This window comes from Rhyacophila brunnea, unplaced genomic scaffold (genome assembly GCF_057557595.1).
Source record: "Rhyacophila brunnea isolate RB1 unplaced genomic scaffold, BYU_Rbru_1.0 scaffold_7, whole genome shotgun sequence".
Classification (NCBI taxonomy): domain Eukaryota; kingdom Metazoa; phylum Arthropoda; class Insecta; order Trichoptera; family Rhyacophilidae; genus Rhyacophila; species Rhyacophila brunnea.
The window spans coordinates 12,343,031-12,359,196 of NW_028233339.1; the positions used below are offsets into that span (position 1 = coordinate 12,343,031).

At 34.0% G+C, this 16,166-nt stretch overlaps 1 protein-coding gene and 1 pseudogene across 6 annotated transcripts in view; one reads left to right on the forward strand and one right to left on the reverse strand.

Moving 5' to 3' along the window:
* milt (trafficking kinesin-binding protein milt) overlaps positions 1 to 16,166 on the forward strand; it is a 184,564-nt gene that overhangs the window by 142,750 nt on the left and 25,648 nt on the right. Inside the window, exon 1 of one of the 5 annotated variants that reach the window (XM_085957529.1) lies at positions 1,445 to 2,029. The exons of 3 other annotated variants lie outside the window; for them this stretch is intronic. In XM_085957529.1, coding sequence (XP_085813655.1) covers positions 1,642 to 2,029 — 388 coding nt within the window. In that variant the 5' untranslated portion in view covers positions 1,445 to 1,641. Of the gene's footprint in view, positions 1 to 1,444; positions 2,030 to 15,449; positions 15,866 to 16,166 lie in introns of those variants that run through there. One more of the 5 variants, XM_085957532.1, reaches the window with a different exon arrangement.
* LOC147064500 (putative citrate synthase 2, mitochondrial pseudogene) lies at positions 12,689 to 15,474 on the reverse strand (annotated as a pseudogene). The gene has a single exon (XR_015071885.1). The product of XR_015071885.1 is annotated as a putative citrate synthase 2, mitochondrial pseudogene (transcript).

Here is a 16,166-nt window from a genome sequence, read left to right on the forward strand (position 1 = left end):
ATACCAATAGGTGTAGTATTTTATTTTTATTTTAATTGCGATGTGCGCACGACCCTGGAATACGCTTAACTCATTTAGGATATAATTAACGTGTTATTGAAATGTGGTAATTAAAGGGTCAGCAGTAATTGTGTTAACTTAAATTTAGTCAAATCACGCATTTCCGCGCAGTGCGTAGTGACTAGTGATCTTAGTCTTGGGTAACATCTGAGATATTCTCTGGCATACACCTGATGATGCTTAACATACAAACGTAGGGCCTCATGATAATCCGGTTGTGACAGCGTGTGATACCGGCCGGGTTGGTTAGTTTGGAAAGGTCTATGTTTGTGTTGTTTATTTGTTTCAATACTTATTTGTTTTTAAAAAAGCTTACGTCATAATATAACTGTCGTTATTTTTTTCAAATTAGACAAATATTGGCTGGTTAAAATTCATAATAATTATAATATAAATTTTTGCACTTTTGATGTTTTATCTCATGTTCCCTTATGATGACTTACCGAGTGAAATTTTACTATCTCGTACGTAATGACGCAACGACTGGTTTCGCCTGCTTGCTCTTCCGATTTTTTATAAGATACTCTAATGATAATAAAATTACATTGGTTGTTTGCATGTTCGCCAACCGCGAGCCGGCCCAAGTGCAACAGACGACAGCAATTATAATCGAATCATTATCGCGCTCATCTGAGTTATCCGCGGAACATTACGGATCTATGAATCGTGTTTTTAACTTCATAGCGCGATCTGACGGCTGTCAGACTCTCGCGACAGTACCGCGTAAACATGTGACCGGTTAGTGTTGGACGGCGAGCCGGTATTTACCTTCGCCGTAACTTTGCCTACCTCACCTGAGAGTTTCTCATACCATTAACTTGTCGGCTAGCTGCGGCAACTGTGACTTATTCAGTGTACGTTGACTCAGTTGACCGTCCTGTCTCCAGTTATTTATATAACTGAAAAATCTCCAGTATAATGTGTTCGTGAATTTTCATTTAATGAAACAGTGTCATCTTATATTACATTTTAGAGGTTAGGAAACTTTATTATTGAAGTTGTATTCATCATTATCAAATCCTGATAAAAAAATAACAATGATAACGATATCGAAACAATACCATTTAATTTTTTTTCAGTGTGTAAATAATTGATTTTATCGGTATTTCTGAAGAATTATTCAAGTACCTGTAGGTAATAAAATACGATAAAAATATTTATTCTCATAATTGTTTCATGATAATGAAATTATAGACATGGAATAATGAATGATAATAAAATTCTGCAGTCTGGTGTTTGTGTTCGTCTGTGTGGAGTATTTTTTTTCATATGGCAGTATTAATTTAATTTACGAAGAAAAATATTAAAGTAATTTCATTACGTCTTGTATTCCTAGCGACATCGTCTCGTTTTTCTGTTCAATTTTGTTGTGTGTTATATTCAGTTGTTAAAAAAACATATTTTAAGTTATTTCGGTGGAACTTTTTGCAATTGAATTGGTGTTTTTAATGGTTTATATAAAAAAGGTGTTAAGTGAAAAAAATAATCATTATAATCGACTCAATACTTTGGCGGCGAAGAGGAGGATTTAGGTGGGAGGACATTTTTGCTCGCCCATGTCCTTCCGGGCGTCGAGATGTCATGAACAGAAACGACCTCCACCAACCTTCCGGCTTCAGGCATCTGCCCCTCGACATCTCTGCCCGGCCCCGACGGGGATTCTCGCCGATACAAGAATCGCCGCCCAACTCGGATCCAAAGAATTGGCTGGCCGATCTGGTCCACTTGAACAGCGATTCTAAGAAACAGCCGAATCCCGAATTCAATTACAACGACGACGATCCTCCGATTGTTAATCAGATACCGGTGGCGCAGTTTCCTTCGCCGACCGACGAGGAGTTTCCGCCGCTGGATGACGAGTTTCTGAGGGAGTGTCTTGGAGAGTATCCTGATTTTCTGTACCACATCGCTCGCGATAAGCATGGAGGACTCTACTACAGAGTCATCAGAAGTCTTCTGCTGGATAAAGGTATATTTTCGATTCAAGCCATTGAATATGTAAATGTATTATCTTTCTAGGTAGGTATTCTCAATATTTCGTTGATGGACATGTACTATGTAAATAGCGGCGATATGCATTTGTACGTAGAGTGCTGAAATTTATTCTAAGCTTTTCACACATCTCACAAATCCTCATATCAACAAAATATTTGAGAATTATTATTTGACATGAAAAAAACTGGTTATATTATACTTTATAATATGAAAGTACTTGTACGAAAGAAAATTGACTGAGACCCATTATAGAAAAGCATTAAATACGAATGAAATTTTCATCGGTCAGCATTTTGCCTAAATGATAATTTATACGAATTTATTATAAATTTAAGGATAGCCGTCTTCAATAGGTAGATACCAAAGAATAATAAATAATACGTATATTTGGGTTTTATTATGAATTCAATCGCCGTCGTCCAATGACGTCTGCGTTTTATGAAGCGGCGGCATCCGCAATTATATATTTTTTTCTTTTTCAGTAAATAAAAAAGCTTGTATCTTTTTCATGGCATATGTGCTGCCACACATATCACGGGTAAACTTTAAATATATCTTTGTTTAACAATTATTTTCGTATTATCTTTATAATTTTAATTATGCGCATCCATTTTGATTTCGGGTAAGTGATACAAGCTTTTTTTTACCATACATAACTAACCGCAAAACATTATTTTATGCTGCCAATTATGTTCAAGACCTGAGATTTAAAACACCACTATTATGCTATTCGTGAGATGATTCATAGCTGCACTGTCAAAAAAGTATTCTCAACAGCGTAATCACAACCAAATTAAACTCTGCTTTTGCAGTCATTAATAATTTGGCTGGAATTATTCAAATGTGCACAATACATTGTTTTTATATTGTTTCGCTCCTAGGTCTCTTCTCATGATTGTTCGTTCTATTACGTATCTATTTAATACTGAACCCGGGGCTTTTTGCGGATTTGCCGGTACATTTCAGTGCGTGCAAGAGTATAGTTTGAGTGGTCCTAATGCAATCCTGCTGTATTTAATGTTTTCGAACGGGATGGCACGGCTTAACTTGTCAGTTAGCTATATATTTTAGAGCGGAATGCAGAAACATTTGTCATAACTAAAATTTCCTTAGCAGAAAACACTATGCAGAAACATTGTCCCTAGTTAAGATCATTTCTATTGAAAATAATACCATATTTAAAAATTCTCTTTCCTATAGTTTAGGTAAATTATTTTATAATTGTTAAACGATGACAAAAATATGACAACTGCATTTTATAAATGCAATAACTATAAATACATATTAATATTTAATTATAATACTCTTATGTTTCCGTTATAAGTCATTATACGTGATTCTACAGGCACCGCAAGATATTTTTTTAACATGGTAACACTAACGCCAAGTGTCATTCTATCATCTGGCATCTTATATTTCTGCGGGCTGGCGTATAAAAGTAAAATAATATTCTGCAAGTACATGCCAAACGAATTAACACTATCAATATCCATATTGAGATACATCGATGAATTTGAGTTTATGGACTGTTTTATAGACATGCGAATTTATTTTGACAGCAGCTGTCAATGGTAAATGGTAATACAGAAGGGGGCGTGTTCATAACAAAAGTAGTCTATGGTTAGGATTCCTTAACTCTATACTCAGGATTGTCTATAGTTAAGTCATGCTTTTCGGCGACTTATCCTTAGGATCGACTTAGATTGTGCATGCCGCTCTTATATTTTAATACTTAACTACAGTAAACATAATAACGAGCTAATAATTTTTGAATAAGAATCTCTACATTTGGCGATATTTTTACCAGGATTATATTATGAAGCCCCCCACCTCGATAATAATCTATGTTACATTTTGGCAGTTTTGAACTAAATATGCAACAATCACATTGCCTCTGTTTTGGCATATATTTTTTTGATCTAGCAACATTAAGTCACTTGTTTTTTATCCGTTATGTTGACCTCCCTACAATAATGATCTATGCATCTGTCAAAATGGAGGATGACACGAGAGTTTTTCATAACCCTGCGGATGCAAAAATTCTTCACAGAGAAAAATTCACATGGAAAATTGGAAGAGGAATCAAAATAAATGATTAAAGAATTCAGGAGAGGCTTTTTAATTATAAATAATTTCTTCTCAATAAAATAATTTTATTTGATTATCTCAAAATGCCCAAATGTAACAGGATTGAGGAGGAGACTACATATATACATATTCCGTTAAATTGATACGAAAACTTCTAGCTTGTAAAATAGTATTCATACGACATTAAATCTACCATCTTTCGACATCTTACCGAAAAAGTTAAAAACTAGTAGACTTTGACTCTGGATGGATTTTTTTTGGCTGGAAGAACTAAAATAGCTTTAGACTTCGAATCAGGACAGACAGAATCAAATATTTTAGAATTCGATCACTCTCGTATGTCGAGAATCACGATTAGTTGATCATGGTTCCCTAGATACATCTCCCCGTTTTTGTATTTGTTTAAAAGTATGTTAAGATTTGTACCAATTACAAAACTCATTTTAATACATTTTTGTGATAATGGTGAGGAAGATACATAATAGTATGTTTCTTTAGTTCATGAACATATCTTATTTCTGGAAATAAGAAAAAAAATATATACACAGACTTATTGCGAGATTGCAGCATTTTCAATGTCGGTATTCCGGGATTAAGAAATCTAGCGGAATCCCGGAATCACAAACCCTCAGTCTCAGCGTTAGAGCGGGATCTGAAGTACCTAACTATTTGGCACCGCAAGACTTTATATAAATTCGTCATTATGTATTAGGTTATGAAGAGTCTAATATTCTCTGTACCAGATATACCTATACATACTGGGTTATGCTACTTAGTTGTCATAACAGTCTGCTGATCTCCGAAAAGTTGAGAAATCTCATATTATCTTATTAAAAAGTTGAGTGCCATAATTTATTCTCCTCGTTTACAGCTGAAATTAAGTTATTACTTTTTGTAATCTCTATATGTGATTTTTCGCAATTTTACGTTTGTGTCAGTTTCAAACACAATTATCATTGAGGCTAATCTGATTAAAATTAAAGTCAAATTGAGGGAACGTTCAATTCGCGTATTAAATTTACTAACGTTGCTTAAAAAAGTTCATTGAGCTTATTTTACGACGTGTAGGTAAAAGTAGGTTTATAAGATGTGTTCATATCCCAACTGTAACTTGTACAGAGCATGAAAATATTATATCAAAAAAAAATAATCTTACTTAAATTCTTGATCCAAATCAAAATTCAACACTATTAATGGCTAATCCTTAGTGGAACTCCACTATTGAAAACAAATTATGACACGTATATTTCGTATATGCTGCAATAAATTAATTATACAACATAACTATGTTTTATAGATTTTGTTGGAGACGACATTTTCAACTACCTACTTAATTAATTTTATCACTGCCAACGAAACTGTTATTCACTCTTGTTCAAGTGATTCAGAATTTAATTTTATAAATATATTGTATATGTAGGTAGATTATTTACTTATACTTTTAATAACGTTTACTGTGTGAACGAAAGACATATTGTATTTTTCATGGTGAATACCAGATGATAAAAATGAAAAAAAAGGTATATATTTTAATATAATACAACATTAAAGAGGTACTAAAATAAACAACATTGTATTTTTAATTAATCTTGCTAATTTTCAAACAAATTATTGACACTATTGTCAGTAAAGAAAATCAATTGTAAATAGGTATTTGAACCATGTATTTCAATGACATTAGAACGGGTTTCGTCGCTGTGATTCCCTACTTGGGTTACTCAAAAGCTTACGAAATAATTACAACTTACCACTTGTAACTAATGCAAGTGAAGCATTCTGGAAGCTTATTAACTAAGTTAAAATGTTCGCGTGATGGTTACTATTGAACAAATTTATATAAAATGAGATTATATTTATACAAAATAATTACTAATTATATACCTACACAATGCTTGTTTGTAACACATGGCGTACGCTATTGATGCGTAAAGTGCAAATGTTTGCGTTTATTTTTACTCCTATCGAATCTAATATAATACGTGTCTGTCAGGTATTGGTTCACCGAGATTCTATATCTCTCGCGATCCTTTAACCAAAAAGGTTCACTGGCTTAGTGGGATATTGTCTATCTCAACAGTCAACACAATCCAATGTTCTATGTTCCTGTAGGTATATTATTATTACGTGGATTACTGTGTTATAACGTATACCAATTTCAAACCGAATCAAACTATATTAGTATTGTGAGATTGTACGTCTTTTTGTAATTGACATTCATTAGCCTCTAACCGTTTCAAGGAAAATATTACGCGTTTTAATGAGTCAAATTTATAAAAAAATCACTATCAGAATTGTACATCATTATTTACTGTCTGTCTAGTAATTATTGTGTAAACTGTAAATTATGTCTATTCATAACATTGTTTACAATCTTAGCACCTTGTCACGTTAAAACAATGGGACAAGATAATAAATTTAAATCAAACCTTCCCATAATAGACGAGGGCCGGTCCATTGTGCATTTCAATATTTCAAACACTTTCACTGAATTTACATAATACTACAAGGAAAACATTTCCTGCGATTTTTATCTATACACTTACCTGTAAAATTAATTTGTTTAAGTTTTAGTATGTGTTTAGTGTAATCGCACATTCTAACTGAGAAATATCTCATAATTTGTCTTAATTAAAGAAAGGTATAATCAATTTTCGTGCTTAGAGAAAACAATATAATAACAGTGAAAAGTATATAATTTTGATAATAATAAATACAGCCAGCTAAGTATCTACCTGACACTAATTTAAAAACCTTACGTCACACTTTACTTGCTAACTCTTTGCTGCCAGTTTACAATGTAAATAAGCATAATAGTATATTCACGTGATGGCCGTGTATTCAGTGTTGTATTGAATTCGTCAACAAAAACTAAGTAATGTGTTTAACAGTTATCGATTAGGTATACTTGTGTTGAATCTCTAAACGTCTTCAAGAAGTAGTTAAATACTTTTCTGAATGGAAACACGACGTTTTTAAATAATTTTGGCACATATTTAGTGTAATACTATGATAATGAATCAGACCATAAAATACTATCCCGTATTTATAACGTATCAAACTTCCTCGTCATCACCCTCATGGCTAAGAATCGTTAACACTCTTGGAAGTACCTACCTACTGCCGAATTTTTGATCAGCTTTCTCCACCTTTCCAGCTGTCTGTAAACCTTGTGCCGTATGCTACGAGGGTGGGTCAATAATTCCTTAGAAAAAAGCATTAAAACAGTTTTTATTTTTGTATTTTTTTTTTATTTCTCAACATAATCTCCTTGGAGCTCAATACACTTGGTTAGACGTTTCTCAATTTTTTTTAAACCGTCAGAAAAATAAGTTTTCGGAAGGTCCTCAAAATAAGCATTTGTCCGATCGATGACTTCTTCATTTGAAAAAAAACGTTGTCCACTTAGCCATTTTTTTAAGTTTGGGAAAAGGAAAAAGTCACTGGGGGCTAAATCTGGCGAATACGGTGGGTGGTCGACCAATTCGAACTTCAATTCTTCAATTTTAGCCATTGATCGTAAACATGTGTGAACACGGGCATTGTCCTGATGAAAGAGGATTTTTTTCCTGTTTAAATGAGGCCGTTTTTCTTCAATTTTGTTTTTTAGCTGGTCCAATAAAGATGCATAATAATCCCCTGTTATCTTTTTTCCTTTTTCCAAATAGTCAACGAAAATAATTCCACGTGCATCCCAAATACAGTAGCCATAACCTTACCAGCTGATTTTACAGTTTTCGCCTTCTTTGGACATGGTTCGCCTTTCGCAATCCACTGCTTTGACTGTTCTTTCGTCTCGGGAGTATAGTGGTGTACCCATGTTTCATCTACAGTCACAAAGCGACGAAAAAATTCATCCGGATTGCGTTGCATGAGCGACAACAGGGCTTTAGAGGCCACCACCCTATTGCGTTTATTGTCGACTGTGAGCAAACGCGGCACCCAGCTTGCAGAAATTTTTTTCATGCCCAATTTGTCATGTAAAATAGAAATGACGCTACCTTTTGAGATCCCTGTAACCTCAATTATCTCACTCAACTTTAATCTTCGGTCACTTAACACCATATCGTGGATTTTATTGATCATTTCTGGTGTAGTCACCTCTACAGGACGTCCTGAGCGTGGTTCATCCTTTGTTGATGTACGACCACGTTTAAATTCATTTAACCAGTTATAAATAGTTGCAAGTGAAGGAGCAGATGTGCCGTGAACTAAATCCAACTCATTTTTTATTTCCTTTGCTGTTAACCCTTTTATATTAACATGTTTAATAACAGCTCTAAACTCAATTTTCTCCATTTTTGTAAACAAGCAAATTTTTTTTTTTAAATGTACGAGAAACACACAACAACCCGACCAATCTGATTGAAACTTCGCAGCATACTGAATCGGTAGTGCCGCTGCATGAAAACAAACCGCTTACAGTACTAGTCGCGCCACCTGTCGGCTTTTCTAAGGACTTATTGACCCACCCTCGTATTGATTTTCCAGTAAACTCATTCACAACACCTCTTCGCACTCTGTGGATTTTACCTGGTTCACTGCTCAAAACAATTATTCTTTTGAGGTAACACGATGGCCGAGTGAAACCACATGTCATGGAATTGCATTTTCTTGTGTTACCGGTTCAAGCCAATGGGATCTACATACATTTGTATACATAAGTCAACTGTTGTTTGGAAAATTAGATAGGTATTACAAACAGACCTAATCATATAAATTTTCCACCTGTGGAATATAGTGGTGAAAAAATACACACGCCCGAATTTTGTGATTATTTAAAAAATATGCATTGGAATTTAGCAATACTGGATGACGATTTATATTATTAGTTACTGGGTGACAATAATTATTGGTTGCATTATGTGACGCTCTGGTGCTAACACTATGTTTGCTTTGTCCACAAAAACCCTTCTGAAAATTTCTATTTTTTTGACTTATCTGGTTTTACATCCTGATTCCCGAGCATATCATCGCGGTAAAGTAAATGATAAATTCTTACTTTACACTTTGGCAGGTGTCAAATCCGAAGCAAATGCGATATGAGCTTCTAGCTCCACCTTGCTTTCGTTATTACGGTGACTAAACCAATTATACCAGACGTTATTGTTGGCAAAGCCTTTCATTCTAATTAATCTCTGGTAGTTAAAATATTCCCACTTTTAGCACTGTTATCCCTTTGACAGTTCATTGGCTCCACGTCTTCTGATACATTCCCCAATTAGCCTTTCTGTTACATATCGCTTCAAGCAATAAAAAATCAACTACAATTTCTAACCACACTTAAAATATTTCAATGAGCAATAGTATTAATTGACAATAATTGCCGGCTTTGAAGATTATAGCATGTTTAGGCGTTGTTACGGGTGGCGTTTAACTTAATACCGTACTCGTGTCTACTAATTATAGTTTATCATTGTTTTTATTAAACGTTAATTGTTACATTTTTCCGTCTATGGATATTTTTTAAAAACAATTCATTCGTTTATGCTTTTATATAAACTGTCACTACTATTTTAAAATATTGTAATCAATTTCGACTATTTACATTATTTAAACGTTGTACAATAACAGCGACAACCAATAATAACAACGCGACATGGATAAGGGCTTGTTTACACGTAGCGGTATCATTGCGAGTATTGATTAGGATTACTAGCACTAAGTCCGTGTAAACAAGCCTTAATGAGTAATAACTGATAATAATGCTTCATAGTAATTGAGTACAATTTGAATAGGCAAAAATACTATCAGTGTTCCATTTGGAAAGTTTAAGCAATGAAAAATAATTGTATTAATTTACATTTTTTAAGAAAATCTTATTATCACAATTACACGCATATTTAATCATAGGCACTAGGTACAATGTTGCCATCTTTTCAAAGTGGAATTATATTACAGAGCCTCCAAAATTATAGTATTTGGGGGAAAAATATAGTACGCGTTGTCATCTGTTGAAAATGTAAAAGTTTTTTGTTTCTCAGAAAAAACAAATAACGTAGAATTTGAGAAACTCCGAGACGCTTTTTTATTTAGGTACCTCTTCCGACCAAAAAATGCTTACCGAAGAATTCAAAAAAATTCATTTTAAACCAAAGTCAAGGGATTTTTTACGTTTTTCTAAGCTCTCCAAATCTTCTTATATTAAGAAATAATAGTACTTTGCACCAATTTATCGAACGGAAATATCGAAATTTTATACTTTTTACATATTTTTTCCGATATTCAAAATTATAGTATTTTGGGCGTATTATACCTGTGTTATATCGTACATAGTACGCGGACCAAAATTATAGTACGAATACTATAATTATAGTACGGTTGGCAACACTAACTAGGTACCTACTTACCATTTTCGAAAGAAAAAGGTTTTTAAATGAGAATTGTTGACTTAAAAAATGTTCTCAGCAACTGAAGTAGACGAATGTTAAATTACATTTTTTTTTTTCAAGAAAATGCCAATGCACTTAATGAGTTCTAATTTTAAACTGACGAAATGAGTTATGCTTTTTTTTCATGTAAGTATGTAGCGGTTACAAGAATTATTTATTTGTTTAAAAACATTCTCTGCATCGTTATACCAAATTATTACATAATTTGTATTCTTTCGATCGAGCTATGAACTCTCTATTGGCCTATTCTATTCCAAGTTGTATTTTATTTATTGAAATACGTATACAACGGTTGTTTATCTTGTGTTGTTCTTTTTTTAAATTAATGAATCAATGAAAAATTCTCACAGTTTTTACTATCCGTAGTAGAAATACCAACGTGTAGATATTTAAGAAAAAACAATAGCTGCATAATCTAGCACCTTGCATAAATCTCCATATACCGGCCCGTTAGAACAATAACCAAAACTCGCAGTATTAATTCCGGCAATTTAATATTTTAAAGCCACCATTTAATTATTATCACCAGAGTGATACGAATATGTGTCGTGAGAAAAAAAAAACTATAATATGTTGATACCGTTAAAAAGCGTTACTTTTTATCATCAGCCATTGTTTTTTTTTTATATCTTATGTTTGTCACGAATTAACTGACTATAGAATTTTAATCAGGTGTTATTAATAGTATTGTAATCTATGTGGGGCGTTCTCAGAGAACTTAATTCGAGTATCCAACAGATGGCACCAAAAATCTTCCTGTAAAGTTTAAGATAACGATTTGGTCTAGATATTTTTACAATGAAAATGTGACCTCTCTAATTATTACACCCATTGTATATTTTTTAATACATCATTAGTGGATATTATTATTGAATACTTAGATTTAACCCTTTGTACCTATTATATGTGGGTAGGTACTTATTATTTCAATTTGATTAGGTAATCATTTGAATACGTGTATTAATTAAGGCGCTAAGTACCAAAATAATAAAAACTGACATTTTTATAGAAAAATGTTCTACATACCAACGCCAATAACTTCAACTATAGTCTAAGTGCCTCAAGCAAGTAAAAAAAATACAGCAAAATAATTAAACCTGTCGACGTTGTAAGTCCGTTGGCGTGTTTTATTTATAATGGTGTAAGTAGCACTGCAGTGGTCAACGGCATAAAATATAAAATAGCTGACGATGGTGTGTTGACACTTGCGAGTTCTTAATACCTAAAATTATAGAAGCTGCCGTGATTGCTTCAAATTGTAAAACTACATTTTTCAAAAGGTCTGCTTCATGAAATTTTACTGCAATGACTCGGTATTTTGTAACTACAGGCAATACTACTTTTTGGTACTTAGAGCCTTATTTAATACACGTATTCATTTATTGTAATGCAGTTGGAATATTATAACCTTGTGTTTTACGACACGTGTTTCGTCTGCATACGATACATAATCGTGGGTAACTACTTCATCTACTTCAATTTATTAAATTTAATAGTTCAAGCACTCAGAATAGTTTACTTTTGATAATAGTATTTCGTATTAACTATATCTCATTGTCCCAAAATGTCATCACTCATCAGCAAGAACTATTCCGTGACGAAGTTACATCATTTTTTTTCTATAGAGTAGTTTGTGAAAATATATGACGTTACCAATAATATTCACGTTCCAAATTGTCATCTATACCCTCCTGGCTGAGCAATATCGATCTAAGATCACGACTATCCGGCAATAATCCATTTTTAAATTATGTCCCAACAGTTCTTATTGTTACCTATGTAAAGGAACTTTTTATTACTTTTTTTAGATTGCCAAGCCATTAGTGCCAAACAGTACAAACATTTTTATGAATTACATATTATTTTATTTTTTAATTTGAATTAAAGTTAGTATAAATATTCAGATAGGTACCTATATAATTCGTTAAGAATATTTTAAGTCGGTATAATATTATTCATATTATAGTTTAAACAGCAACAAAAAAATAACACTGAAAATCGCATGTCATTATTAGTACCGAAATGCGAAACAAGGGGTCGCTAAAAACGATTTTAATATAACAATTACTTAAAAAAATATATATATGTATATCATTCGACATTATGTGGGTATCTGATGTATTTATTCAGAGATAAATAAAAAAGCATTTTATATCCCTAAAGTCAATTTAATGAAGTATGTATGTCCGTAAATCCTTATAAATATAAACAACCCATTTTGTTAAATATGTGTATTTAAATATATATCACAACATTCACAACCTTTCGATTAACACTAATCAATAATCATATATCGATAGTAAATATTTATTGGCAGGAGTATGTAGAACTCGCTGTAAACAGATACCTGTCATGTTTGATAATTACTTTGTGGGTAAAAAATAAACAACAAAAAATGGGAAGGAATACCATGTCATATTCCTCATTGAATAATAAACTTTAAAACAATTTACCTGCATAATTGAAAAAAATCACAACCAGTCTTGACAAAAAGTGTTAAAATGTCTGCAACAGTAATATTCACTACCATGTGAGAGAGCAAGGTTAAATCATTAGTAAAAGTACATGATAATAAGTCAATACTTCCATATTGGGGTGCTGAGGATATAACTAATACAAGCGCACTACGACCAATTTGGGTAAACAGACTTCAAAGTGAAATATTATGCTTTTGTATATTCTACACAATTGATCGAAAATGAAATTATTACTTACTATTCCACAAAATTATTCATTATGCTTAGAAGAGGACTTCTCAAGTCAAAACATTCAAATTATATACGGTTGCTATGAAAATAATAACGACATTTTAAATACAATGAATATACTACGATCTTGGGAATAAAATACTTATGTTCATATAAAACAATTATTACATGTTTGAATTTTGTTCATGCGTAAATATGTAGGCATTTGATGTGAAAACTGCTCCTATTTTTTTTAATATTACAATAGTAGGCACTTGTACATATTCGATTAATCCTCAGCACCACAAAAAATTATAGCATACAATAGGTATAACACTAAAATTAATATTATATTAAATCAATGAAGTATTGCACAAATAGTTAACTTAGGCCTTCAGCAGCTTCATTAAAGCATCGGTGGAGTACGACTTAGGGCGTTCGATGGGGAATCCGAGAGCTCTAGACCAGACCAACTGAGCCAACACTCCCAAAGCGCGAGACACTCCAAACAGTACTGTGTAGTAATTCATTTCCTTGAGTCCGTAGTACTGAAGAAGTACTCCGGAGTGGGCATCCACATTGGGCCACGGATTCTTCACTTTCCCAAGCTCGGTCAGGATTGGTGGTACTACTTTGTAAACGTTGGAAACAAGGCGGAACAGCTTATCGTCAGGCAGGTGCTTGAGGGCAAACTCTCGCTGGCATGTGTATCTAGGATCAGTCTTGCGGAGAACGGCATGACCATATCCGGGCACAACCTGTCCAGATTTGAGTGTTTTCCAAATAAACTCCTTGATCTGGTCTTCGGTGGCATCTTCGCCGACTTGCTGACGTAACTTCTGAAGCCACACCAACACCTCTTGGTTTGCTAATCCGTGAAGCGGTCCTGCGAGTCCATTCATACCGGCGGCGAACGATAGATAAGGATCGCTCAGCGCGGAGCCAACCAAGTGGACAGTGTGTGCCGATACGTTTCCTCCTTCGTGGTCACTGTGGATTGTCAGATACAGTCTCATAAGTTCTGTGAATTCAGGATTGTCGTATCCCAACATGTGGGTGAAATTGGCCGACCAATCTTTATTGGTATCGATGGCTCCGATACCCTTTCCTTCCCTGTAAGTGTTGCGATATATGGTTGCTGCGACAACGGGCAACTTAGCGATCAGATCCATTGTATCCTCATAAATATACTCCCAGTATTTGGATTTGTGGACGCCCTCGGAATAAGCCTTGGTGAATTTGCTCTCGCTGTTGAGGACTGTGATTGCGCTGGAGAACTGAGACATTGGGTGAAGTCTCTCAGGCATGTTATTTAGCAGATTTACAACATGTGCGGGCAGTTCGGCCCTGTTGGCCCATTCCTTAGAAATCGCATTTACCTGCGAGTCGGTGGGAACATCGCCTGTGATTAGAAGCCAGAATAGTCCTTCCGGGAGTGGTTCGTTGCCGCCGACAGCTTTAGGCAGTACCTTCTGGCATTCTGGAATAGTCAGTCCTCGAAATCGGATTCCCTCATCAGGGTCCAACACGGAAGTATCACAGATAAGGCCCTTGATGCCACGCATACCTCCGTATATCATATCAATAGATACATCCCCTAATTTTGTGGCGCCGAGACTCTTTTTGAAGGCCCGTACACGTTCTTGCTCAGCAGGAATCTTCTCTTGTAAAATGGCTTTTAAATCAGTAGACTCGGCACTCAATTTCCTAACCAATAGGTTCACTGCAGGGAGTAATTTATGTGATTCAGCAACTATAGTTTTAGTAGTTCTGAACAACGCCATAGTTACAAAATAATTGTGGGCGAGTATACAATTTCGTTACGTTAATTATTTTATTACACTGCAAGGAATGAACCGCTTGATTTTACTGATTTATCCTTTTACATTTAGAATCACTCCCAATACTTAAATTGTCTACCTTTCAAAAGTTTGTTAAACTCACTGTGTCAAAAGAATTTATTGTTAATGTCATTGTAGTGAATGTTGCCGCTATAAAATAACGCTGATAAAGTATTCACGTTAAAGAATATAATTCTGTTCAACTATCAATGACAATAATTATTTATGTAGATAATTATTGCCATCTGTCAAAAGTATTCGAATTAATTTTTGAAAACTCGCGCCGCGTGAATAGTTCGCGTTTGTGCCTCATAGAGCGCAGCACACGCCGCGCGGTTTATTCAGGATTGATTAAATCCACGCCCCACCCCGTGCTTCCTCAGTTCGCCACTCGCCCGCAGCGACGACTAGCGACGGTGTAGCAACCTAACCTCGTCAACAGCTGAGTTTCAGTGCCATACCGACGATTAATTTTCAACAATGTGACATCACCCACCACGAAATTCACGTGACATCTGCCAGATGTAGCCGCCATTCGTTTTCAATTCAAAATGATTCACTCGAAACTGTCCATTACTTTTTCCAAATAATTCCGGCACGGTATTTATTCCCAGTGTCTCGTGAAAATTTTATAGCGAGCTTTTATTTTAATGCACGATAGATAAGTCTTGGGATGTGTGTTATTTATTCTTGACAAGACCAAAGTCTATTTCTGTGAGATTGTATACAAAATGTGAGGGCAAAGGTCTTTCCATCGACTACAGTGTATAAAATAAATCGTCGCCTAACAAAACTAAAACTCCCGGTAAGATTATTTTGATATTTTCCAAGGTTAAATTTACTAATCCAAATACTCATTTCATTCATAATAATCACTTTTCCAATCTACTCGTAGCATGAGCGCCTTTCTTAATATCCGAGTGCATTGATTATTTTAAAATTACTTTGTATATGTACCTAATACATAAACACTATGCATTATGCAGCTAGTATTTTAATCTTTTAATAATAATATATTATAATTTATAATACAAAGATTGTTGTAACATTGTCGTTTATTATACTAATTTATTTCAACCTTAAACTTTTCTTTGTATCGTTTTGGG